At 40.0% G+C, this 25388-nt stretch overlaps 1 protein-coding gene across 9 annotated transcripts in view; it reads right to left on the bottom strand.

Moving 5' to 3' along the window:
- The window catches only part of ANKRD26 (ankyrin repeat domain 26), a 122340-nt gene that overhangs the window by 91714 nt on the left and 5238 nt on the right, over positions 1-25388 (bottom strand). For all 9 annotated transcript variants that reach the window (XM_027769852.1, XM_027769861.1, XM_027769925.1 and 6 more), the window contains 6 exons: positions 23661-23767; positions 18156-18223; positions 14338-14371; positions 10325-10397; positions 4629-4689; positions 4457-4536 (listed from right to left, as the gene is read on the bottom strand). In XM_027769852.1, coding sequence (XP_027625653.1) covers positions 4457-4536; positions 4629-4689; positions 10325-10397; positions 14338-14371; positions 18156-18223; positions 23661-23767 — 423 coding nt within the window. The remainder of the gene's footprint in view (positions 1-4456; positions 4537-4628; positions 4690-10324; positions 10398-14337; positions 14372-18155; positions 18224-23660; positions 23768-25388) is intronic.

The raw sequence follows: 25388 nt of genomic DNA, 5'->3' as shown, positions 1-25388 counted from the left end.
GTTTTAATAGCCACAGCGCAGCAGCCTGGAGCTGGCTCTGGCTGTGGCCGGCTGAGAACATGCTAAGGAGCAATGAGGTTTCAGTCTAATTTTTTGTTCCTGATCACCCGTGTCGCCTTCCTGTGTACGAGCCACCCTCCACTGCCGAGGCCGGACCCCAGCAGAGAAAAAAGATAAGAAAGCAAGCTAACAGGTCTAGGACTCAAACTGAAGTCGGCCATGTGGGAGTCCAGGGCTTCTACCACCACTCTACTTGCTAGCCCCCCTGGTCTGAAGATTTAAAAGTCTTTAAATTTATCTATGATTGTCACAGAGGACCCAATAGTCACATAAGGAGAGAAGAAAGAGACTAAAAAACCAAATCAACGGAATTATTGAATTTATGTATAAGGTTTAACAACTATAAATAAAGTTATTTAAGCTTTCTGAGATTACTAGGACATGTCCTCAATGCTGAAGACTTTTCTTAAAGTCTTAATTATTTCTTCCATGAATGAGACAAAGAGAGAGACACTGCCCCCAACAGGATCTTACACCATAATCCACCCCCAGTTCAGTCAGTCCCAGATCAGGGACACATATGTGGCTGGTGTATTCGGGGAGGTCTATGTTCACAAACCCAGCACATTCCAGGTGAGTCAGCATCACAGAGTATCGAGTCTATAAGTACCACCAACTGGCTCCCACTGGAGATACTTTTTAAAGTAAAAAATTATCTTCAAGAGATGAATCCGTGCATTGGATTGTGGCATGGTGGCTAAGGGAGCTGGACCCCAAGTGAGTTCAATCCCCACTCCAGTGGTGTGCCAACAATCGCAAAAGGGAGGAGAAGTGGAGGATAAGGGATTGTGGCTGAACTACACCCAATTGAAAGGTGCTTTCTCTCTCTCTCTGTCTCTCTCAGGAAAGTACTCTCTGGTAAAAAGAGGAAAAAGAAGAGATAAATTTGATTACTCTGTTAGGAATATTTTTTTCCTTATGGTTCTACGATAATAAGTAGCTTATTTTAGAAAAAAATCATAAATTATAAAATCATTCTTTTGATGTATGCATAATGGTCTGTTACATACAGATATTTTTAGGAAAAAATAATCAGGATGGTTCCAAAGGAAATAATTTCTACATCTTTTTAAGAGTGTTACAACTTATAATTTTATCATTTAACGAATACAAATTAAAATCTTCATTTGTATAACCAAAAACTTTAATTTTTATTTTAAGATTTTTGCCATAGGACATGTGCTCGCCAAAGAGAGACAGCGAGAGGGAAAATGAGAAATCACCCCCTGGGGGGGATGACCATGCCACAATCCCTCTTCCTCCATTCTCTTCCTGGGATTTTGGCACCCACATATACATGAACACACACCTACCGTGACTTTCAAGCTACCAGGTCTGGGACTCAAACCACAGCCATGTGGGAGTCTAACACCTTAACCAGTATGCAACCTGCTGGCCCCACTAGAAACTTTAATATATATATATTTTTTAGAAGTTTTTGCTATAGGGCACGTGCACTTGCCAGACAGAGAGAGACAGAGAGACAAAAAGTGAGAAATCACCCCCTAGGGGGGATGGTCACACCGCAATCCCTTCTCCTCCATTCTCCTCTCGGGATCTTGAGCACGCACGCACACGCGCCCGGTGTGAGTTTAAGCCACCGGGTCCGGGATTCGAACCGCGGTCGACTACGTGGGAGTCCAGCGACATAGCCATTACGCTAACTGCTGGTCCCCAGAAACATTAATTTTAATAAAAAGATTAAATAAAATTTTTATTTATGTATGTATTAAAGAATTATTTTATTTAACTTTATTATTTTTATTTTTATTTGACCAGATAAGAACGGAGTGAAAGAGAGAGAGAGAGAGAGAAAGTGGGAAAACAAGACACCAGGTCTGGGACTCAAACTGCAGTCAGTCATGTGAGAGTCCAGTACCCTTAACCACCATGCCTCCTGCTGGCCCCAAAATTATTTATTTATATTCTCTCCTTATTCTCAAAAAGATGTAAAAGAGTTACCATGGTTTTATCAAGCAATTAAGATAAATTAGATAAGGAAATTAAGGATATACCAAACACTAAGTTAAGTCATAAAACCACAAGAAACCAAAGAAGCAAAAACTAGTAATTCAGGCCCAGTTGCAGTGACACACAAACAGCACCACTTGAGAGGCAAGAAGCCACATGGGAGGCCCAGGTTTGTTTCCCATGCTAACCCTGAACATGCCAGTATTGGGAACACTAATTCTAGCCAATTTGGAGGCTGGTTCAGGCAAATTATGACATGGTGAAACCATGTAGAAAATGCCTGTCTCTGTCTCCCTCCCTTGTCCTATCCTTCTCGCTCTGTTCTTCTCTCATAAATGAGGGGAAAATAATTCATAATAATCTAATAAGACCTAAAACTGATTTCACTTTACAGTACTATAGACACAGATTTTGCTAGATTAAATATAACAATTAAATACATTCATTACCTATGAACAGATCATGCTAGATTAAAAATGGTGAAAGTTGGGGTCAGCAGGTAGTGTAGAAGTTAAGGCGCTAGATCCCAGATAGTTGTCCTGGACTCAACAGCTTGAAAAATAACACCAGAAATATATGCATGTGTGACTAAAAAACTGAGGAGAACAGAAGAAAAGGGACAGCGGCATTGCCACCCCTCCTTGGGGATGATTTCTCACTTTTTCTCTCTCTCTCTGGCAAACACACGTGCCTTAAGAAAAAAAAAAAAAGTGAGAATGAAATTTCTCTCAGTTCTTCATTAAAATCAGCTAAAAATTGGAGGCTGGCAAGTGGCATCATGGTTAACACACTGGACTCTCATATGATGGACTGCAGTTTAACTCCCAGACCTAATGGTTTGCTTTCTCACTCACTTTTCCTTTTCTCTCCCTGGTCAGATTTTTAAAAATAACAATAATAAACAAAATTACATAAATAATTCTTTTTAAAAATCAGCTATAATGAGAACAGCAGATGATTATATCGCTGGACTCCTACATAGTTGACCATGGTTCGAGCCTCGGACCTGGTGGCTTAAAACTCACACCGGGCCTTTGTGTGTGTGTGTCCCAGATCCCAAAAGGAGAATGGAGAAGAAAGGATTGAGGTATGGCCATTTCCTCAAGGGGTGATTTCTCACTTTCTATCTCTCCAGCAAGCACATGTGCCCTGTAGCAAAAAATCTCTAAAAACTAAAAAAGAAAATCAGATATACATCATTAAGAAGAATATGAGCATTCATTTCGTTATCTGGATTTAGCTTAAATTTACATTTAAAATAACTTCTAGTATATTTCATAATACAGAGCTCCTGTTTTCGCTTAACCCCATTTCTGTTGCTTTTATAATAATCTCTCCCATCTTGACTCTCTATATTTAAGTTGCCCTTCTTAAATGAATTATTCTCTTTTATCCCCCTCTTTCTGGTCACATCTGCTTCATTGTTTCCTTGGGTAGCTTTCCTTTTGTTTGTTTTATGTACTCATTTTTAAATTTTTCTCATTTTTTTCACATTTAATCACTGCACATCTTCACAGCAGACAAAGTGAGTCTTCCTAGCATGAAAACACTGCGTATCAGTCCAGTCAAAGACAGTACCATACACATTATGATCAACAGTTAAGTTTCCATTTTTGTGTCCATTCAAATTCTCTCCTTCCATAAGGGTATACCTGAGAATTATTTATTACTCCCAACTTTTACACATCTCAGTCCTATACATTTACCTCTATAGTAATTAACATTTATTTCCTACTATGATGTTGAGGATTTCCATTTTTTTTTTCTTTTTTAAATTTTAGTTTTTGCTATAGGGTGCATGTGCTCACTGGGAGAGGCAGAAAGTTGGGGGTGGGGTGAGAAATCATCCCCCTAGGGGAGATGGCCATGTTCCAATCCCTTTTCTTGGGATTTTGGGCATGCACACACACATACTCAGCATGTATTTTATTTTTATTATTATTTTTTTGTTTGCTATTGTGCATATGCAGACAGAGAGAGGAAAAGAGAGGGAAAGTGAGAAACCAAGCCGCCAGGTCTGGGACTAGAACTGTGATCAGCCATGTGGGAGTCTAGTGCCTTAACCACACCACCCCACCTGCCAGCCTCCTCAGCATGTTTTTCAAGCCTACAAATCCACAGTGCAAACCACACTGTTGAGAAGGTGGGATCCAGCTGCCTTATCACCTGCTGGCCCCTAGGATTTCCACTTCTTTCTAGGATCCTTACCATTATTATACAGATCCTTACCATCATTATATAGATTTTGTCACACTATAGATGTGATAAAAGTATAGGAAAAGTTGTTTTTTCTTTTTAATTTACCTTTGTAAAGTGAGGAATTCCTAGAGTTGAGGGAAGGTTTTAGAAAATGGTCAGGTGATGGAAAGGCACAATGAGAAAAGCTCTCCCCTTTGACCGCTGTTTGAGGAAGGGTTTCACCTACCTCTTCATTTGGACTAGCGGAATCACTGTCTTCCAACAGGGTTCTATTTCCTGGTTTCCCAGTACCATATTTTGCTTCCACTACAGTAAAACCAAAGTAAAGAGTACATGAAAATATGTATAATTTCAAATCAATAAATAACACAAAAAAAGGCAGTCATCAAATAGCTTACTGTTTTTCATGTATTGCCGAGAAGCGATCACTAGCTTTCTTAAGTTTGGTTTTGGGGCCTCCTAGGGAAGAAAAAGTAGCTTTAAGAACAAAAGTATCAGCACTTTAATAAAGTACAAGAAAACTGTCAAAAAAGAAAAGAGTAACAAGCATCAAATTTGATTAAATAAATACAATCATCACTATTAGTATATGATCTAACACAAAGAACACAGGTTTTAGAGTCATTCATGTGTAAATATAAAACCCAATTCTTCCACTTACAAACCTACATCTTCCCATGGAGTAAGGTTTATGGAAGATGATACGGATATCCTCAAAAAGGTTACTCCTGGGACCAGCAGGAGGTATGGTGGTTAAGGTGCCATATTCCCACATGGCCGATCCAGTTCAAGTTCTGGACCCAGCAGCTTGAGAGGGATCCTGGGCATATGCATGTGAATAAGTGCCCAGAATCCCAAAAGGGGAATAGAGGAACAGGCATTGTGATGTGGCCATGTCCCATGGGAGGTGATTTCTCACTTTCCCTATCTTCACTGTGCCTCCCTCTGTGAACACAGGCACCCTCTGGCAAAAACAAAACAAAACAAAACAATGGTACTCCTCCCTGGCTGGTAGATACTGGGTATGTCCAAGTGCACCCATAATATCCTGGTTTGACTTCCATATCCAGCTGCTTGAAAAACATGCCAGCACGTGAAGGTGTATGTGCGAAATCCCTAGAGAAGAGTAAAGGAGAAGGGACTGTGGTATGGCATCCCTCCTGGGGGTGACACCTCTCTCTCTCTCTCTGGGGGTGACCTCTCTCTCTCTCTCTCTCTCTCTCTCTCTGTCTCTCTCTCCCTCCAGCGAGCACACATACCCTATTACAAAATTCTAAAATAAATAAATAAATAAGTTACTCTTCCTAACTCTAATGGATTATGACAAAAATACCATTATATTCATGAGATTATTCCTTTTATTTTAGAATTATTTTAATTTTATTCATTGTCATTATTTTATTTTATTTTTTGTTTTGAAATTGACCAGAGAGACACACAGAGAGAAGGAAAATGAGAGAGCAACTGCCAGATCTGGGACTAAAACCATGGTGAGCCATGTGGGAGTCCAGCTGCCGTAGCCATCATGCCACCTGCCAGCCCCAGATAATTTTCTTAATAAAAATAACCTAGAACAAATATTTATCTCTAGGTAGCCTAGAATATTTCTTAAAAACTAACATGAGGGGCCAGCAGGTGGCGTGGTAGTTAAGGGTGCTGGCCTCCCACATGGTCAACCACAGTTCAAGTCCTCGACCTGGTGGCTTTCTTTCTTTTTTTTTTTAGAGAGGTTTTCGCTATGGGGCGCGTGCGCTCCCCAGACAGACAGAGAGAGACAGAAAGCGAGAAATCACCCCCCCAGAGGGGATGGGCACGCCGCAATCCCTTCTCTTCCATTCTCTTCTCGGGATCTTGGGCACGCACGCACACGCGCCCGGCGTGAGTTTTAAGCCACCGGGTCTGGGATGCGAACTGCGGTCGACTACGTGGGAGTCCAGCGACATAGCCATTACGCTAACTGCTGGTTCCCGGTGGCTTGCTTTCTTACTTTCTCACTTTCTCTTTCTCTCTCTCTCTCTGTCCCTGTCTGGTCAGATAATTAAATAAATAAAGTTAAGCAAAATAATTTTTAAAAACTAACATTAAAATATTTAAATTAATAGTAGTTTTATTTGAAATGTGTTCACATGACTTATACTTGCATGAATTACTGCTTTTGGGGACAAATGTGAGAGTTTAGGTTTAAGTAGCATCTTATTTAGTTAGATGGATTGGAATTACAAAGAGTATAAATTGCTTCTATTCAATTGGTCAGTGTATATAAAACAGGATTTTTGTTCATACAATATCCTTAGTAATACTTATTTGTATTATTCTACATTTTTTATAAATACCAATGTAACAAAAAGTTTAATCCTATTACTCCTACTATTATCCAATTAATTAAACATAGTCATTTATCACTACCTGTTATTGCTCACAATTGCCAGAGGGCATGTGTGCTTGCCAGAGAGAGACAGAGAATCAGAGAGGGACAGAGGGGGAAAGCATGCCTTTATGGTGAATGGCCCATGCCACAGTCCCTTTCCTCCACTTCACCATCCTGTTGGGATTTAGGGCACACTCAGACATATGCCTGTTGTGTTTTTCCAGCAAGTAGGGCCGGGATTTGACTGCAGTCAGCCATACAGGCTCCAGGTTCCTAGGTACTGGGCTAGCCCGATCTATCACTACCTGAAAGCTGCAGTAATACTACAAGAATGAGAGAAAAATGGAAAAAAGGAATTTTCCATCAACTTTTAACTTGAAGGAAAAAACTGGCAATTAGAATACTAAAAAACAATTAATGGCTTCAAAAATCTCTCTAGGGGTCAGCAGGTGACATGGAAGTTAAGGCACTGGATCCCACATGGCTGACTGCACAGTTGAAGTCCCAAATACAGTGGTTTGAAGATCACACCAGGGGCAAGTGTGTGCATGCCCAAGATCCCAAGAGATAGAGAAGGGATTGTGGTATGGCCAGTCTCCCCTGAGGGGTGATTTCTCACTTTCTCTCTCTCTCAGGCAAGCATACATGCCCTATAGCAAAATTTAAAATATACATTTATTTAATAGAACATGAATTGAAACTAAAAAAAAGTTTAAGCAATTTTTATCTAAAATTCCTAATCCAAGTTCACAGTTGAAGAGCACCAGAAAATACACTATAACCTTCTTCCCTATTTATGAAATATTTCAAATTTATTTCTTTCATATTTAGCACATATTTCCTTAACATAACCCACCTGAACTTACACATCCTAACTAAAAGGGACTATAAATTTAAGCAACATTTTTATAATTTCATAGGCTTAATTATTAAATATAGCACACATTACTTGTAACATTACATTATTTAGAAATACATTAGTCTGCTCATTTATTCACATTTTGGAAATATTTAACTGCTCCTTATACATAAGACCTTATTCTGGGGGCACTAGAGTACTCACAAATATGTTTCCTAACCTCCAATAGCTCAAAGTGATACTGGAGCTTTAGAATGAATGTTTAAATAACTAAATACAAAAAATCCTGATATTCATTTTAGAATAGGATATGAGGACTTTGAGTAGATACTTTTTGAAACTGTAACAATAGGGCCAGCAGATGGCACAGTGGTTAAGGTGCTGAACTCCCACATGGCTGAGAGCAGTTCAAGTCCTGGATCTGGTGGCTTGAAAATCACACTGGGTGCATGTACAGGCATGCCCAAAAGCCCAAGAAAAGAAAGAAAAGGGACTGTGACAAGGCCATCCTCTAGGGGGTGATTTTTCAACTTCTATCACTCTGTCTCTCTCCAGTAAGTGCACATACCCTTTGACAAAAATCTAATAAATAAATAACTATAACGCAAATAAAACTTTTTTCTGAAACTGAAGTTTTATCATATGTTAAGAATTTCTGCTTCCGGCCAATCAAGTGGCATGGAGTTAAAGTAACTGGATCCCACATAGACAACTAACGTTGTTCTAGTCTGAATCCAAAGGCTTAAAAAACACACTGGGCACATGTACGTGTGTGCCCAAAACTCCCACAAGGAGATGAGACTGTAATGTGGTCAAGACCCTGAGGGATGATTCTCTCATTTGCACTTCCTCTAACTCTCTTCAGTAAGCGCACATGCCCTATAGCAGTCTTTTTTTTTAAAAGAAAGGATTTCTACTTCTAGAACTGGCTATAATTTTATGTAAAATAGTTATTCTTCAATTAAATGAAGAATTCTTTTTCTTTTTCTTTTATTTAGATATATGTCATAAGACATATGTGCTCATCAGAGACAGAGAGAAAGGGAAAGGAAAAATGAGAAATCATCCCCCTGAGGGGATGACCACGCCATAATTCCCTCTCCTCTACTCTTTTATTGGGATTTTGGGTATGCAGGTACATGTGCCTGGAGGTTTTCCAAGACACTGGGTCTGGGACTCAAACTGCAGAGGTGGCCATGTGGAATCCAGCACCTTACCACCATGACTTTGAAAGGTTTTTGCTATAGAGTGCATGCACTCGCCAGAAAGACAGAGAGAGACAGAGAGACAGAAAGCGAGAAATCACCCCCAGGGGAGATGGTCACACCGCAATCCCTTCTCCTCCATTCTCCTCTGGGGATCTTGGGCACGCACGCACATGTGCCCGGTGTGAGTTTAAGCCACCAGGACCAGGACTTGAACCACAGTTGGCTACACTGGAGTCCAGTGACACAGCCATTATGTCAACTGCTAGTCCCAAGTTTAAAATGTATTCATAATGGAATGACCTAGAAAACACAATGGAATCTCTTTGCAATATCAATTTTGTGAAAGAGAATTTAAATTTCTAAATTTCCACAATTTCTAATATTATTTGAGTTTAATATAAACCTATGGGTAGAAATAGAAAAAAATTCTCTCTTAAAAACGATGTGATATGGGGACATAGTGGTTATGGTGTTGGAGTACCACATGACCAACCACAGTTTAAGTCCCACACCTGGTGGCTTCATGCTTGGTACATGTCACATGTACCCAAACTTCTGGGAAGAGAATGAAGAAGGGATTACACAGCATGGTCATTCCCCATGGGGGATGATTTCATACTTTCCCCTCTCTCTGTCTCCCTGTTTTTCCAGCAAGCACATGAGCCCTATGGCAAAAAAATAAAAATAAAAAAATAAATAAACTATGTGATAACAAAATAAAGTATTGGGGCCCAGCAAGTGGTGTGGTTATTAAGGGTGCTAGACTCCCACATGGCTAACCATGGTCTGAGTCCCGAACCTGGTGGCTTGCTTTCTCACTTTCTCGCTGTCTCTCTCCCTCTCCTCTGTCTCTGTCCCTCTCTGGTTAAATATATATATATGTAAAAATATGCATATATATATATATACACACACACACACACACACTATGTTCTGTATTGTTTGGAACTGAAAGATACCAGAGACAGTCTATGATTATTATGACAACTGAATCCATTAAAGATGTATTCTGGATTGAGTACTGTAACAGTCATGTTAGTATGATTTAAAAGAGTCCTGGGACAAGCAAATGGAGTAATGGATACGTTGTTGGACTCCCACATGGTCAGCTGTGGTTCAAGTCCTGAGCCTGGAGGCTTGAAACATGCTGGGCACATGTGCATGAGGCCCAAAATCCCAGGAGGAGAAGGGATTGTGCCATGGCCATCCACCCTGGGGGGTGATGATTTCTAGCTTTCTAACTCTCTCTCTTTCACCAAGCACATACACCCTATAGCAAAAAATCTCTCCTAAAATTAAAAATAAAATAAAAGTAAGAATCCTTATCCAAATAATCCTTGACCAAATTTCATATGTCCTCTATTGTGGCAAATCTCCCAGTTTAATTTTCTTACCACTATGGATTTTCCAGTCCATTCATTTTTTTTCCAGCTATAACTGTCTCAAGTATTTACAATTACATGGTATTTACCAAAGTAAAAAGAAGGGGAAAAGTCAACTAGTCCTAGTTCTATAAAATGGCTTACTCTGACCAAATTTCAGTTACAAATATAAAACAATGATAAGTAGGATCACTGATAAATTTTAAGAGTGAATACTATACAAAACTAAATCCAGAGCTTCAAAGAAAGAAAATTATTTTGATGGCCAGCACATTACCTTGGGCTCAAGACCTAAGAAGTCGTCATCCGAGGTAGGCCATGAATCATCAATATTAGGTTTCTTGGAAATGCTTTAGAGTGAAAAAAACAATACGTGAGTTCATCTCATTACCAAGGGATCTAAATAAGGTCAGTTATCTGCATATTAAATGACATTCTCGATGAAATTAAAACTTGGAAATCTCCTGTGGTTTGGAGATACAGATAAGTTTGTCCCCCAAGGTCTGGCAGCCAATAGCTTCAGGAGGTGATGAGCCCTTTAAGAGGCGGGGCTAATAGGAGGGCCCCATCCAATCGGTGGGGAGCATGGGAGGAACAAACAGAGAAGGTGGGAAGGTCTGTTTTCTCTTCCTTTCCCTCTTTGTCTCTGTCCACCTGTCTCTGCAGTAGCTGCTGACCTACCTGCTTCTGTGGGCAATGTTGTGATTATAACCAGAAGCCAGCCTGATGCCAGGTCCTTTTACAGTTTTTAGTCACCAGACTGATAAACCAAATAACCTACTTAATCTTTACAACATACCCAGTTTTAAGTATTCCTATTTAGCAACACAGTAACAAACTAATAGGGTAAATTGGCACAGCTAGCAGGGTTGTGTTGTAATACAGATATGCAGAAATGTCATATTCCCTCTATTGTGGCAAAGCTCCCAGTTTAATTTTGAAACTGGGTAATAGGCAGAGGCTGTTAAGAGTTTGAAGAAGCAAGCTAGTGAAAGCCCAGATTATGGTGAAGGCTTCGAAGAAGAATGGTTTAGAAATGAACTGGAACTTTTTAAATTTTTATTTATTTATTTAATTTTATTTGTTATTATTATTTTTAAAATTTGACCAGAGAGAGAGAAATGGAAAGTGAGAAAGCAAGCCGCCAGGTCTGGAACTAGAACTGCAGGTCGGCCATGTGGGAGTCCAGTGCCTTAACCACCACACTATCTGCTGGTCCTGAATTGAAACTTTTAAAAAATTGGTTAAAGGTGTGTGACAGGATACAGATAAAAATATAGAGTGAAAGCTGTTCTGATTTCAGAAAAAGAGGATGAACTTATTGGGAGCTAGAGAAAAGGTCACCTTGTTATGAGGTAGCAAAGTATTTGGCCACATTGTGTTCCTGCACTAAGGTGTTGTAGAAAGTTAAGAATAGTGATCTGGACTAGCTGGTGGCATGGTAGTTAAATTAAAGCAGCTGGGGGGGCTGGCATAGTGGCTAAGGGCACTGGACTCCCATGGCTGACGGAGGTTTGGTCCTGGACCTGGTGGCTTGCTTTCTTACTTTCTCTTTCTCTCACTCTGTTCCTCTCTGGTCAAATTAAATTAATAAAGTTAAATAAAATGATTCATATATATATAATTCATTAATTACAGCAGCTGGGCATCAGCAGGTGGCATGGCGGTTGTGGCACTAGATCCTCACATGGTCGACCGTGGTTTAAGTCCCAGACTTAGCAGCTTGCTTTCTCATTTTCTGTCCCTCTCTGTCTCCCTCTGTCTCTCTCTAATGAGTGCATGTGCCCTGTAGCAAATTTTAAAAATAGTAGTAATGATAAATTAAAAAATCACAAAATAAAAATTAAAAAATAAATTAAAGCAGCTAGATCTCACATAGCTAATTGTAAATTTTGAGCCCCAGACCCAGCAACTTGAACAACAAACATCAGGAAGATGTGTGTATGCTCAAAATTTTGAAAGGAGAAATGGAAGAGAGGGGACTGTGGTGTGACTGTCCCCTATGGGGGATACTTTCTCACTCAGTGTCTCTCTGTCTTTCTCCAGCAAGTGCATGCACCTTCTGGCAGAATTTTTTTTTTTTTAATGGTGATCTATGTTCTCTAGCAGAAAAACAAAACAAAACAAAACAAAACAAACAAACAAACAAACAAACAAACAAAAAACACCTCCTTTTAGTTTGCTACAGGGTACATACACCTGGCAGAAACAGAGAGGATAGTGAGAAATGCTGGCCAGAGAGAACGGTCATGCTGCAGTCCTTTCTACTTCATTCTCCTCTCAGGATCTTGGGCATGCACACACACGTGCCCAGCATGTTTTTTAAGCCACCAGGTCCATAACTTAAATTGCACAGTCAGTCATATAGGATTCAGCCACCATAACCAACACACCACCTGCCAGTCCAAAAGAAGTTTCTAAACAACCAAATGATCAAATCTGCTGCTTGGTTGCTCCTTACTGATTTTAGTGAAATTCAGTGGGAAATAGTGGAAAGATTTGGAAAATTCCCAGTCTAACCATGTACAAAACTAAGAAACTATTAGACAGAGAATGCTAAAATGGATTGTGGTATGATCATGCTCCATTAGGGTGTGTTTTCTCCCTCTCTTTTTCTCTAGAGAGTGTACATTTTTTTAGGAGGAAAAAAAAAGCCATAGAAGAAAAACAACTAGGCAGGAGTTGTAGCCTGAGGAGAAAACCAGCCTGGGACATCAGTAAGTAGAAAAATCGATCAATTAAAAATATCCTCAAGGGGGCCACCCATGTGGCATGGTAGTTAAAGCAAGTGGATCCCACATGGCCAACTGAGCAATTTGAGTCCCAGACCTTGCAGCTCAAAAAACATGCCAGGAGCATGTGCCTGTATGCACAAAATCCTGAGAAGAGAATGAAGAAGAAGGGACTGCATTATGGTCATCCTCTCCCAAGAGGTGCTTCTCATTTTCCCTCTCTTCCTCTGTCTCTCTCTAGTACAGGCACAGTATCTTATAGCAAATTAAAAAGAGAAAAAAATTAGAACAAGAAAAATATTCTCTAGGGCAAGTCAGTGATGTAGTGGTTAAGGAAGCTGCTACCACATAGCTAACTGCATCATTCAAGTGCTGGACCTGATTGCTTGAAAAACATGTGGACACATGTACATGCATGTCAAAGATCCCAAAAAGAGAATGGACAGAATGGAGGCTTGTGGTATGGGTATCCCCTCTGAGGATGCTTTCTGTCTCTGTCTTTCTCTGATGAGCACATGTGCCCTATAGCAAATTTTTAAAATAATTCTCTAAATGGATTTTTTTAAAGAATTATTTTATTTACCTTTATCTACTTATTTATTTATTTACTTATTTTACTTTGACCAGAGAGGGACAGAGTGAGAGAGAGAAAGTGAGAAAGCAAGCTGCCAGGTCTGGGACTTGAACTGTGGTCAGCCATGTGGGAATCCAGTGCCCTTAACCACTATGCCACATGCCAGCACCAAATTCTCTAAATGGATGTTAAATTAACTAACATGATTTATATGTAGACACTCTTCACTTATGGTAAAATAATCTCTTTCTAGCACTTGCTTGATCTCTTTTAAGAATTATTTAATTAAATTATTTTAATTTGCTAGAGGGCATGTCTATTTACCAGAGAAAAACACAAACAGGGAGAGAGAGAGAGAGAAGGGAGAAAATGAGAAAGCAAGCCATCAGGTCTGGGACTCAAACCATGGTCTGCCATGTGGGAGGGAGTCCAGTGCCCCAACCACCATGCCACCTGCTGGCCTTGTTTGATCTTTACTATGTAAAACCTATGGTCCTATGACCACAGCTAAGTGAGATGTGCCCTTGAATTTTTGATGGTAAAAACAAGGTACTGGTTGTCAGTGTAATTTTCAAATATATTAGGACAAACTAAGGTTTTCTTAGGAAAGCTAAATCAAAGTCAATATGTAACTAAATCGGACTTTCTATATTGATCAGACTTGATCTGTACTAGATCCCAGCACTGCAGAGGTTCCTATTAGTCTATGCTGATGAGCAAGACAATGAATTTGGGAGCTTTCAGGACTGACAGTAGTTATGGGTCAACTACTTACTAACTATGGCATGGGATTATTGGCCAATTAACCAACCTCTCTGAACCACAATTGCCTAGTTAGCAAGTACTTTGCAAAGCTGTTGTGATAGTTATAACAAATACTAAGCACAAAATATGGTGCCTGGCCCAGAGGAGAACACGCAACAGTTTCTTGTCTCTGTATTCCCTTAGTTAACTTTCAATTTTTAAAAATCTCTAAAATCTTACCTGCTTATAGAGTCTTCTTCAGAACTTTCCTCCACTATTAAAGAGAAGAATAAAACACATTTTAAATCAATAAGAGCAAAATAAAGATTTTTAAACTCATTCTTTGTTACAAAGTATTCTTTGGTACTATACCTGGAGACTACACTAGAATGAATATTGATTATACAATTGGTAGCCAATTACAGCCTTTTCTCACTTAACTACCTACTTCTTTAATGATCACTCAGATTTATGCCCATTTCTCCAGCATGGGGGAAATCCCCTTCCTCAGTCTGAGTCTCTGCAATCCTTTATCTCATTATTTGTCTTGTTTTTGTAATTAAGAACTACACAAAGGATTTGCAATCATACAAGACTGAATATTTCTTTTATAAATCTGTACTTTATTTATTATACACCAATAGTAGTATTCAGAATAACTAACAATGATAGTTAGATGTATTATGTTTTGGTGTGTCTTGCTGCTTTCTGGTACTTTTCTAATGTATGCCTTTTATATGGATAGAATTATATTATTTTAGGGTGTTGTCACATGTGATCTATTGAAAAATATATACTTTATCATGCCACAACACACCACAAGATATTTGCCTTTAAACTTCCTGCCTTTCAATCAATTCACTTAACCGATGGAAACTTGGTATCAGTCACTAAGTGAGCAGTGCCTATAATGCATTACAAACTCTTACTTCCCCTCTGAACTTATTAAATGCAAGGAAGAATGAGATTACTAAAATTTGATAACTATAAGTGAGCTGTTTTGTAAAATGGCTATAACTCTAATTGAACATTACCAAACTAACAGAAATGTTGTCAGAAGCAGAATCAGTATCATAAGCTGACAGTGTCAAACAGCATGATTTTTCTAGAATAATGGCACTAAGACCAGTTAGAAGAAAGTACATTTAGTTGCGACACAACATAATGTCTCCAGCTCTTCAGTCAAAACTGTTCAGTTTAGGATCAAACACCAGATTACAGACCAGCAGGTGGTGTGGTATTAAGGCACTGGCTCCCACATGGCCAACTACATAATTGGAATCCTGGACTCGGTGGCTTTTAGAACACACTGGGCATGTGCACATGCATGCCTGGAGTGTTTTTCAAGCCCCTTGACTGAGATTCCAACCACAAAGTCAGCCATGTGGGATCCAGCTGTGTTAACCACCATGCCACAAATTATGGGTCAACTACTGACCCTGGAGACAGGTCTATTGAAAGTACCTGCTGGTTCCCCTAGAGTTTATGCTATCTTAACTCATGGAATCTTCTCTGGTCCAGCCATCTCTCGCATCAACAATGCTTGCTTTGAAGCAGTAGTAGTCACCAATACCATACCTCAGGAGGACAAGATGAAGCAATGTTCTAAAATACAGGTTATCGACATCTCCATGATCCTGGCAGAGGCTATCAGGAGAACCCACAACAGGAAATCTGTGTCCTACCTATTCAGCCATGTCCCTTTTATAACAGAGTAACTTCTAAGGCTTTTTAAAAGTAAAATCAACCTGGGACCAGCAGTTAGTGTAATGGCTATGTTGCTGGACTCCCACGTAGTTGACCGCGGTTCGCGTCCCGGACCCGGTGGCTTAAAACGCCGGGCGCGTGTGCATGCGTGCCCAAGATCCCAAGAGGAGACTGGAGGAGAAGGGATTGCGGCGTGGCCATCCCCCCTGGGGGGTAATTTCTCACTTTCTGTCTGTCTCTGTCTGTCTGGCGGGCGCACGCGCCCTATAGTGGAAACCTCTCTAAATAAATAAATAAAATAAAATCAACCTCATCCTTGTTTTCCCTTGGTATTTGATGAAAAATTCAGCAAAAGACTCAGCTTGCTCCAGTGTAGCTTTCTACGTCCCACATCAAGTATATTAGAATTTATCCTAAATTAAGGAAAGTCAGATTGAAGACTGCTGGGAAATCCTACCTGCATTGTCTCATTCTGGCTTCCTTGATGATTTTGTGAGCCTTGCAGCTTTAACTATACAACTCAGCTGCTGCAAGATTTCAGATTTTTGAAGGTGTTGTGTAGGGGTGTTTGAAAGTGATTTAGGAAGCTCAGACTGCTTTGCATGTGAATGCTTCAGGGTTTTCTTTGTTCCTAACAGCTAGCAACAAAGCCAACCCATGTATGTGAGAGCTTCTCTAAGGTCTATGCTAAATTATAGCAGGAGCCCTGGGCAGCCCCAAACCTAGTCCTGTTAGCTGAGTACCCTGTAAGGTAGGAGCAAGCATCTCAGCTTGAATAGGTACTGGGAGGGGGGTTTGATGAGGGAGGGGGGGGGAGAATGATTTAGCACAGCTCAACAAATGTTTCTTGGGAGGAAGAAGCCTGATCCATCGCCATCTGCTCGACCTATGTAGCTTCGATTCTCCTTTGTACCTATTCCTTTTGATTTGGCTTTACCTTCAGCCGTCTTGACCTTTTCCCGGCCAGATATCTTCTTGAGTCCAAATGATCATTATCCCAGTGTGTTCTGGAAAGCAAACTCACTTCCTGCTGTATAATCATTAACATTCACTTTAGGTGATTTATTGTAGCTTAATCTTCCTTAGCCTACTACCACTGTGGTATTAGGTTTGGTGGTATTGCAGTGCCTTTTGATTAATTCAAGTATTTTTCATTTTCCTTCCTTGGATCTGTTAGGCCACTCAAATGACCTGAGATTTCTGTTAAAAATATTGATGATGTTGTCTCTTGTAGAGGAAACTAATAAAGTGTATGTGCGTGGAAAAAAAAAGAAATTAAGAAAAAACACACATGAATCTTACACACTGGTTTGCATCAGTTGTTTCATTTGTGTGTGTGCGTGTGTGTGTGTGATTTAAGATTTTTGCCATAGGGTGTATGCACCAGCCAGAGAGTAACAGAGACAGTGAGAGAGAACGTGAGAGATCATTCCCAGGGAGATGGCCACACTGCAACCCCTTCTCCTCCATGCTCTTAGGATTTTGGGCACATGCACACACCAGCATGAGTTTCAAGCTGCCAGGTCTGGGACGAGAACCTTGGTCAGCCCTGTGGGAGTCCAGCACCTTACCCACCATGCCACCTGGGGCCCTGTGTCAGTTATTTTTTTAAACAAGGTCCCACTATGCTTTAATCCTTCTGCCTCATCCACACAAGTGATGGGGCTATAGGCATACACTGACATGCCCGGCTCTTTAGTATAGGCTGGAAATCAAATCCAAGCCTCTTATGTGGCCTCAGCTTGCTCAGCAATAGCATCCAGCATGAATTTTCACTGCTTGGCCTATATTTTGGGGTTTTTTTTTTCCAACTGTTCTTCTATGACTAAAACTTTCAGGCCTATATTCAGCAGTAGTTAAGGCACTAGATCCCACGTGGCCAACTCACCTGGGAGCTTGAAAAGCACGCTGGGCATGTGTGCATGCATGGCCTAAATCCCAAGAGGAGAATGGAGGAAAAGCGACTGCAATGTAATCATCCCCCTGGGGGGTGATTTCTCACTTCCTTTCTCTCTGTCTCTCTCTGGAGCATCCTATAGCAAAACTAAAACAAACAAAACAAAAAATTTCAGGCCTAGTTGGTGGCACAGGGGTAATGCAACTGGACCCACATGACACAGTCCCACATTCCCATCCCAGGGCCTCTTTGTGCAAACTACCAGAATGTGCCCAGGATGCACACTGGTGAATTTGAGTGTAGACTAATAGTGTGAAGACCCTGTGGAAAGTGCTTCTCTCTTCCTCTCTCTCTCTCTCACACACAGAATAAATAAATAAACTTAAAAAGAAAACATTCTTATTCTTTCTTTACAGTGGGGTCACCAAGAGTAACTTACTACTAGAAGTCTTACCTGGATTGTTATTTTGAGACATTTTAGGTTTGTAATCTTCGTCATTTTTAAAAAGTAGATGGCAATTACTATATAAAAAAAAGATAAATAAAGTTACTATTTTAATATCTATATGAAAAACATTTACCGATATTGGGTTGTCAGGAGAGTCATGATACATTTTTGCAAAGAAAAACATAGATCATGACTTTCTGATGACCTAGTATATTAAACTCTTACAGTAATTCAGACAGTATCAGAGATAATATCAGAATTTTAATTATCCCACATACTTCAAAGCTCTACAAACTTTTTATTAAGCTTATAATTAAAGAAGAAAAAAGTAAGTCATGACTTGAGGGCAGTATAGCTCAGTAAATTAACCAGTTACTTGACATAATGAAAAGTGTTCTGAATGAAAGTTTTAGATCTGTAACAAACAGCTGTATGTTCTTAGGCAAGTTACTTCTCTTAGACTCAAGGTCTTCTAAGAGGTAAGAACTTTATTGCCTTAGTCTACTAGGCTGTTATGAAGATTTAACAAGGTATTTTTTTTTTAATATCCTTAAAGAAACAGCAAAGCAATAGAATAATTTGTTCTTTAACTTTATTACTAAAAATACTTTGGAATCCCAGCTGTAACCCAATGTATGCTCTTTTATAGGCTTTAACTTTCAAATGTTTTAGTTTTCAAAAAATGTTATTAAGTCCCAATTATGGTTATTATTATGTTTTCTTTGTGGTGTGTAATTCAGGATATCTAACTAAATTTTTAAATATATCATCAAATTAGACAATTGTCCCCTTATTATCGAGCTAATCAAGGATAGAAAACTAAAAGACGTCTACATCTGACCTGTGTGTTACTGTTATTTCTTCTTTACCTACTCGAACTGAACCAGTAGATCTTTGTTAGAATAACAATGTCCATGTTCATCTTCAACTGACTTGGAGGACAAAACCCTACTTTAATACATGGATACCAATGAGTCAAAGATGGGGCTTAGTTCTGTTAAATCTAACTAACCTATTTTAGATTTAGAGAATTCTGTTGAATGGCTTCCTTGCAAGGCAGATTTTTTTTGGTTAAGATGGGGGAATCCAGTGCCTTAACTACCATGCTCCTTGCTCGCTCAGTAGAACGTGTTTTTCTGAGTGGGGGGACTGTGGATTAGAAATAAACATAAGGCACACCGTCTTAAGGCTGAGCCATGGTAGACATTGCAAGGGCTGGGGATCCCCAGCCTGTGAGCCCCACATCATCTCTTGTGGGAGCCTGAGCCATCGAGCAACTTTCTCCCTTTGTCTCATAACCATGTCCACCAATGAGAATGTTAATTCACCAGTTGCCTGTCTTAACAGATTCAAGAACAAGGGAAAAGACAGTACAGAAAAGAGGCAGCGAAGAATAAAAGTTAATATGGAGCTGGGAAAGCTAAAAAGGATGACCAGATGCTGAAAAGAAGAAATGTAAGCTCATTTCCGGATGCTACTCCTTCACTGCAGGAAAACTGCAACAACCAGGGCACTATAAATTGGTCCTTTGACGACACTGTCAAAAGCATAAATGGCAACAACTTGGAAAACCAGCTCCAGGCTACTCAAGCTGCGAGGAAGCTGCATTCTAGGGAAAAACAGCTCCCCATAGACATTATCCAGGCTGGGTTGATTCCAAAATTTGTGTCCTTTTTGAGCAGAAATGATAGTAGTCTTATCCATTTGAATCTGCTTGGGCACTCACTAACACTGGGAAATCTCATAGATTTTTCACTTCCTTGATGAGATTTATTCCTAGGCATATTTTGTTTATGTGGATATTGTAAATAGGATTTCTTCATTTTCTATCTCGGTCCATTCATCATTGATATACAAAAATGCTACAGATTTTTCTGTTGATTGTGTATCCTGCAACTTTAGAAAATTTACACCTGAGAGTTGTTTGATGGATTCTTTGGGGTTTTTTTTGTTTGTTTGTTTGTTTATTTTACTGCCAGAGAGTGCATGCAAAAGAAAAAGAGACAGAGACAGAGAAAGCATTCCCAGTGGGGTATGATAATGCCACCATCCTTTTCCCTCAATTTCTTCATTCTATAAGGATTTGAAGCATACACACACATGTATTTGGAATTTTTTCAGGCTATCAGGACCCAGTTGGTCATGCAGGATCTGTTTCTCTATACAACTATAACATTATAGTTATGTATCTTAGAGAAGATTTTAGGCTGAATCTATTTAACATCGTTTGAATTTCTCAGATCTGCTTATCTGTATTTCTCTTAAGATTTGGGAGGTTTCCAGTTACTATTTTTTTTTTTTTTTGAGAGGCTTTTGCTATAGGGTGTGTGCGCTCACCAGACAGACAGAGAGAGACAGAGAGACAGAAAGAGAGAAATCACCTCCCAGGGGGGATGGCCACGCTGCAATCCCTTCTCCTCCATTCTCCTCTCGGGATCTTGGGCACGTACACACACTCACCCGGCGTGAGTTTAAGCCACTGGGTCCGGGACTCGAACCACGGTCAGAGTCCAGCGACATAGCCATTACGCTAACTGCTGGTCCCTTCAGTTACTATTTTGTGAAATAAATTTTCCATGTCTCTTCCCATTTCTTCACCTTCTAAGCTACCTATTATATGGGTATGTGGTCACTTAATAGTGTCCAAAATTTCCCTTTTTTTTTTCAATTTTTTTTTCTTTCTTCTGATGGTGTGGACTACTTCAAAAGATGCATCTTCAAGTGCAGAGATTCCTCCTTCTGTATGGTCTAACCAGTTTTTCATGATCTCTACAGAATTTTTTTTCATATACTATATTCATCTCCAGGATTTCTGTTTGTGCTTAAGATATCCATTGTGCTAGTAAATTTCTCATTATGCCATGCATTGCTATCTCATCATTTGGAACTGCTCATCTATGTTCTGCATTTTATTGAGGTTTCCTATTTGAAACTGGCATACCTGGTGTGTATAGTTAAGGGTGCTGGACTCCCACATGGCTGACCATAGTTCGAGTCCCGGATGTGGCAATTTGCTTTCTCACTTTCTCTCTCTCAAGCTGTCTTGCTCTGCCCCTCTCTGGTCAAATTAAAATAAATAATTAATTAATTAAAATAATAAATAATTATTTAAAAATTATTATTTAACTTTATTTATTATTATTTTTAAATTTGACTGGGGAGAGAGAGAGGGAAAGTGAGAAAGCAAACTGCCAGGTCCAGGACTCTAACTGTGGTCGGCCATGTGGGAGTCTAGCACCTTAACCATGACACCACCTACTGGCCCCTTGTTGAGCTTTTTAATAGTCAGTATTCTGAAATCCATTTTTTGACATTTCTGTGATTTCTAGCATTTTGCCCATTGTTACCAAAGAGGTGGGGCAGAGATATTTTCTTCTTTTTTCATGTTTCTTGCGTCCCTGAGTTGATATTTTGACATCTGCTAGGATAGTCATTTCTTCTATTACATAGCTTGGGTTTTATAGTGGTAATATTTTTTCTTTTTTAAAGTTTTGCTATAGGGCATGTGTACCCACTAGAGAGAGACAGAAAGAGATGTAAAGTGAGAAATCATCCTCCCCCCCAAGAGGGATGGCCACACCATGATCCCTTCTCCTCCATTCTCCTCTCAACATTTGGGCATGCAAACTGGCATTTCTCAAGCCACCAGGTCAGGGACTTGAAGCATGCAGTTAGTCAGGTGGCATCTAGTCACCATGACCTCCACAGCACCTGCTGGTCCAGTAGTATCTTTTATTTTAAATTTGGTCATTTACTCGTTTTTCCTATAGCCATGTCTTTTAGTATTGATTGGATCATATTGACTTTGGTTCTAGTTGAGCTTAGTATAGAAGACTCTGTATATTGTCAGAGACACCAGTAGGAATGATGGGGGCCTGTGAGCCTATGTTTTCAGGCTCTAGGCAAGGGTTAGCATTATGTACGGATATTCAACCTGTAAAGAGAGTGGATTCCTTCAAACTGACAGCAACTGCTACCCTGTGGAGTGGTCACCTGAACTCTAACACCCTGTCTAGGGCATGAGGTCCTCCTCTAGGGAAGGCAGTCAGGTAAAGATACCAATTGAAAGGAAGCATCAACATTAACCTGTCTTGGATGGGTCACACAAAGAGGGATGTAGCTGCTAGTTAAGGAGTTGTGACTCAGAGGGCGGCTAGGTGTTTAGTTCAGCCTTTGTGTACATGCTCTGAAGACAGAGAAACTGTCTGCTCTACTGCCTAATTCTCTCCACAGATGCAGTACCCTCCACAGGCAATCCATTGCAGGTGGGCAGGGCAGGAGTTGTTACTGTTGAGGCTGGAGGTTGCACACACCCTCCTGCATAGATGGGGTACAGGAAAGAATGGCACACCAGCCCACAGGGCTGAAGGGGAGGCTAGAAAGTGGACGAGGCAATGACTACGTCTGCTCTATTTGCCCAAGAGAGGTGTGTGTGCATCTCAGTGTTCTCCTGCAGCTGGGGAGTACTCGAGTTGAAGTAGAAGCAGGGAGCTCAAAGCTTCTGAGGGGAGTTCCATTCACCTCTCTCCCACAGTGAAAGGCTCTGGTAAGCTCCGGTTCCTTTCCAAGTTCAAACAATTGACCTCCTTGTGTCTCCTGCTCAAGACTTGGCACCCCAAAAGCCTCCCACTATCCTGTTCTTGTTTCTGCCAGTCTCATTTCATTCTTCTACTTGAGATGCAGCCATCTATCTAGTTTTTTTGGAATCTTTGCCTTAAGTGATCCCATGATGGATGTCCCTAGTCAGCTATCTGCTCAATTCCCTCTCTCATAACTCAAATATGGTACACTGTTATAATTGTCCCATTCTATTATTAGTGTTGTTACTCTCTTACTATGCCTAATTTGTAAATTAAACTTTACCATAGGTAGATATGCATAGGACAAGACATAGTTTATATAGGATTCAGTATTATTCACAATTTAAGCCATCCACAGGGGAATTAGAACATATTCCCTGTGTTGGGGCCAGCAGTTGGCATGGTGGTTAAGGCGCTAGATTCCCATATGACCAACTGCAGTTCAAGTCCCAGATGCAGTAGCTTGAAAATCACGCCAGGTACACATGTGCCCAAAATCCTAAGATGAGAATGGAGGAGAAGTGATTGTGGCATGGCCATTCCCACTCAGGGGTGACTTTTCACTTCTCCTTTCTCTCTCTGTCTTCTTTCTGATAAGCACACAGGCCTTCTGACAAAAATCTTAAAAAAGAGGGAACCAGCAGTTAGTGTAATGGCTATGTCGCTGGACTCCCACGTAGTCGACCGCAGTTCGCATCCCGGACCCGGTGGCTTAAAACTCACGCCGGGCGCGTGTGCGTGCGTGCCCAAGATCCCGAGAGGAGAATGGAGGAGAAGGGATTGTGGCGTGACCATCCCCCCTAGGGGGGTGATTTCTCGCTTTCTGTCTCTATGTCTCTCTCTGTCTGTCTGGCGAGCGCACGCGCCCTATAGTGAAAAAAAAAAATCTTAAAAAAGAAAAATAAAACAACACAAAAAAGCAGTACTATACCTTTGTGGCCTATCAATGGCATGCATATTTGCTTCTTTCTTTCTTAAGAATTCCACCATTTGCTGTTTATTTTCATTCATGGCAAGTTCAAGAGGTGTGATGTCAGTCTGTGAAACAGTAAAAGCAATTTATTATTCACAAAGTTACATATTTCTCAACTGAACTGAAAAACTTATTTATAAAAGATCCTTTCTGGGCCAGCAGTTGGCATGAAGATTAAGGTGCTAGATCCCACATGGCTGTGTGGTTCAAGTCCCAGATTTAGTAGTCTGAAAATCATGACAAGTGAATGTACATGTATACCTAAAATCCTGAGAGGAAACTGGAGGAGAGGGGACTGCAGAGTGACCATCACCACTAGAGGATGATTCTTCACTTTCCCTCTTTCTCCCTTTAGTGAGCACACATAGCAAAAACTTAAAAAGATAAAAAAAAGAGAAGGAAAGAAATTAAAAGATCCTATGAACCTAAACATCTAATATAAAAAGTAAAAAGTAAACCCTTCCTTCTCACTGTGTTCTCACATGTGCTCTTTCTCTTGGAAACACTCCTCTGTCTCTTCACATGAGCTCCAGTCATCTCCAGAACTCAGTCACCCGTTCTGAGAATCTTTGCTTCTATGACAGCATTTACCATGATACAGTGTAGTCATGGTGTTACTCCCTACATAAGCAAGAGCTTCTTGAGGGCAGGATCTATTAGATTCATTGTTTAAATGTCTTTTTCTGGCAGAATAGGATAACGTGAGTTAGTTGTTTTTCCCTCATTTCCCACTTATCGGCACCTACTTACCACCACTCTGGTTTCCTCAAAGTTCTCTAAAATTGATCTCCAAGTTTACAATTAACTCACTATCTTTTCCATATTGAGAATTATTCTCCTCAAAACTGAAAAGCTCCATATCCAAACATTTAAACTGGAAAATACACACAAACGAAAATGAAATCTTCATAGTATTTCCCCTTCTACTGTCTAATTTCAAGATTGGCCTGTGTACTCCTGATTTCTCACTTCCCTTTCTATTTTTTCGTCTTAGCTTTGCCACTATATAAATATATGAAAACTATATAAATCACCTTTATAAAGTTTTTTTTAACAGATTTTTGTTATAGGACATGTGTACTTACCAAAGAGACAGAAAGCGAGAAATCACTCCCCACCCCCCGAGGGATGGCCATACCTCAATCCCATCTCCTCCATTCTCCTCTTGGGATCTTGGGCACACACACATACACACCAGGCATGAGGTTTAAGCCACAGGGTCTGGGACTCAAACCACAGTCGACTACATGGGAGTCCAGTGATATAACCATTATGTCAATACCATAAAGATTTCCATTCATTGTAAAATGTTTTTGTTTGAGTTTTAAGAGAAAACCTATTTTCCAAGGCAAATTTTGCTTTCCTAGCCTGTTTTACACTAATAAAAAATTGGGGTACAAAGAATAATTGAATAAAAAATGCTTGCTTTAATAAATACAGTGCTTCACAAACATTTGCCACAAATATATTTTTTAAATTTAACTTTATTTATTATGTACATATGAATGTATTCATTTATTTTAATTTGACCAGAGAGGGGGATAGAGAGAGAGAGAGAGAGAGAGAAAGGAAAGTGAGACAGCAAGTTGCCATGTCTGGGACTCAAACTGAGGTTGGCCATGTGGAAGTCTAGTACCCTTAGCTACCACACCACTTGCCAGATCCTAAATGCATTTTTTTTTTTTT

The sequence above is a fragment of the Tupaia chinensis genome, unplaced genomic scaffold (assembly GCF_000334495.1).
Source record: "Tupaia chinensis unplaced genomic scaffold, TupChi_1.0 Scaffold000001_1, whole genome shotgun sequence".
NCBI lineage: Eukaryota > Metazoa > Chordata > Mammalia > Scandentia > Tupaiidae > Tupaia > Tupaia belangeri.
The sequence above is the reverse complement of the archived record's forward strand: the minus strand, read 5'-3'. Positions and strand labels throughout refer to the sequence as shown.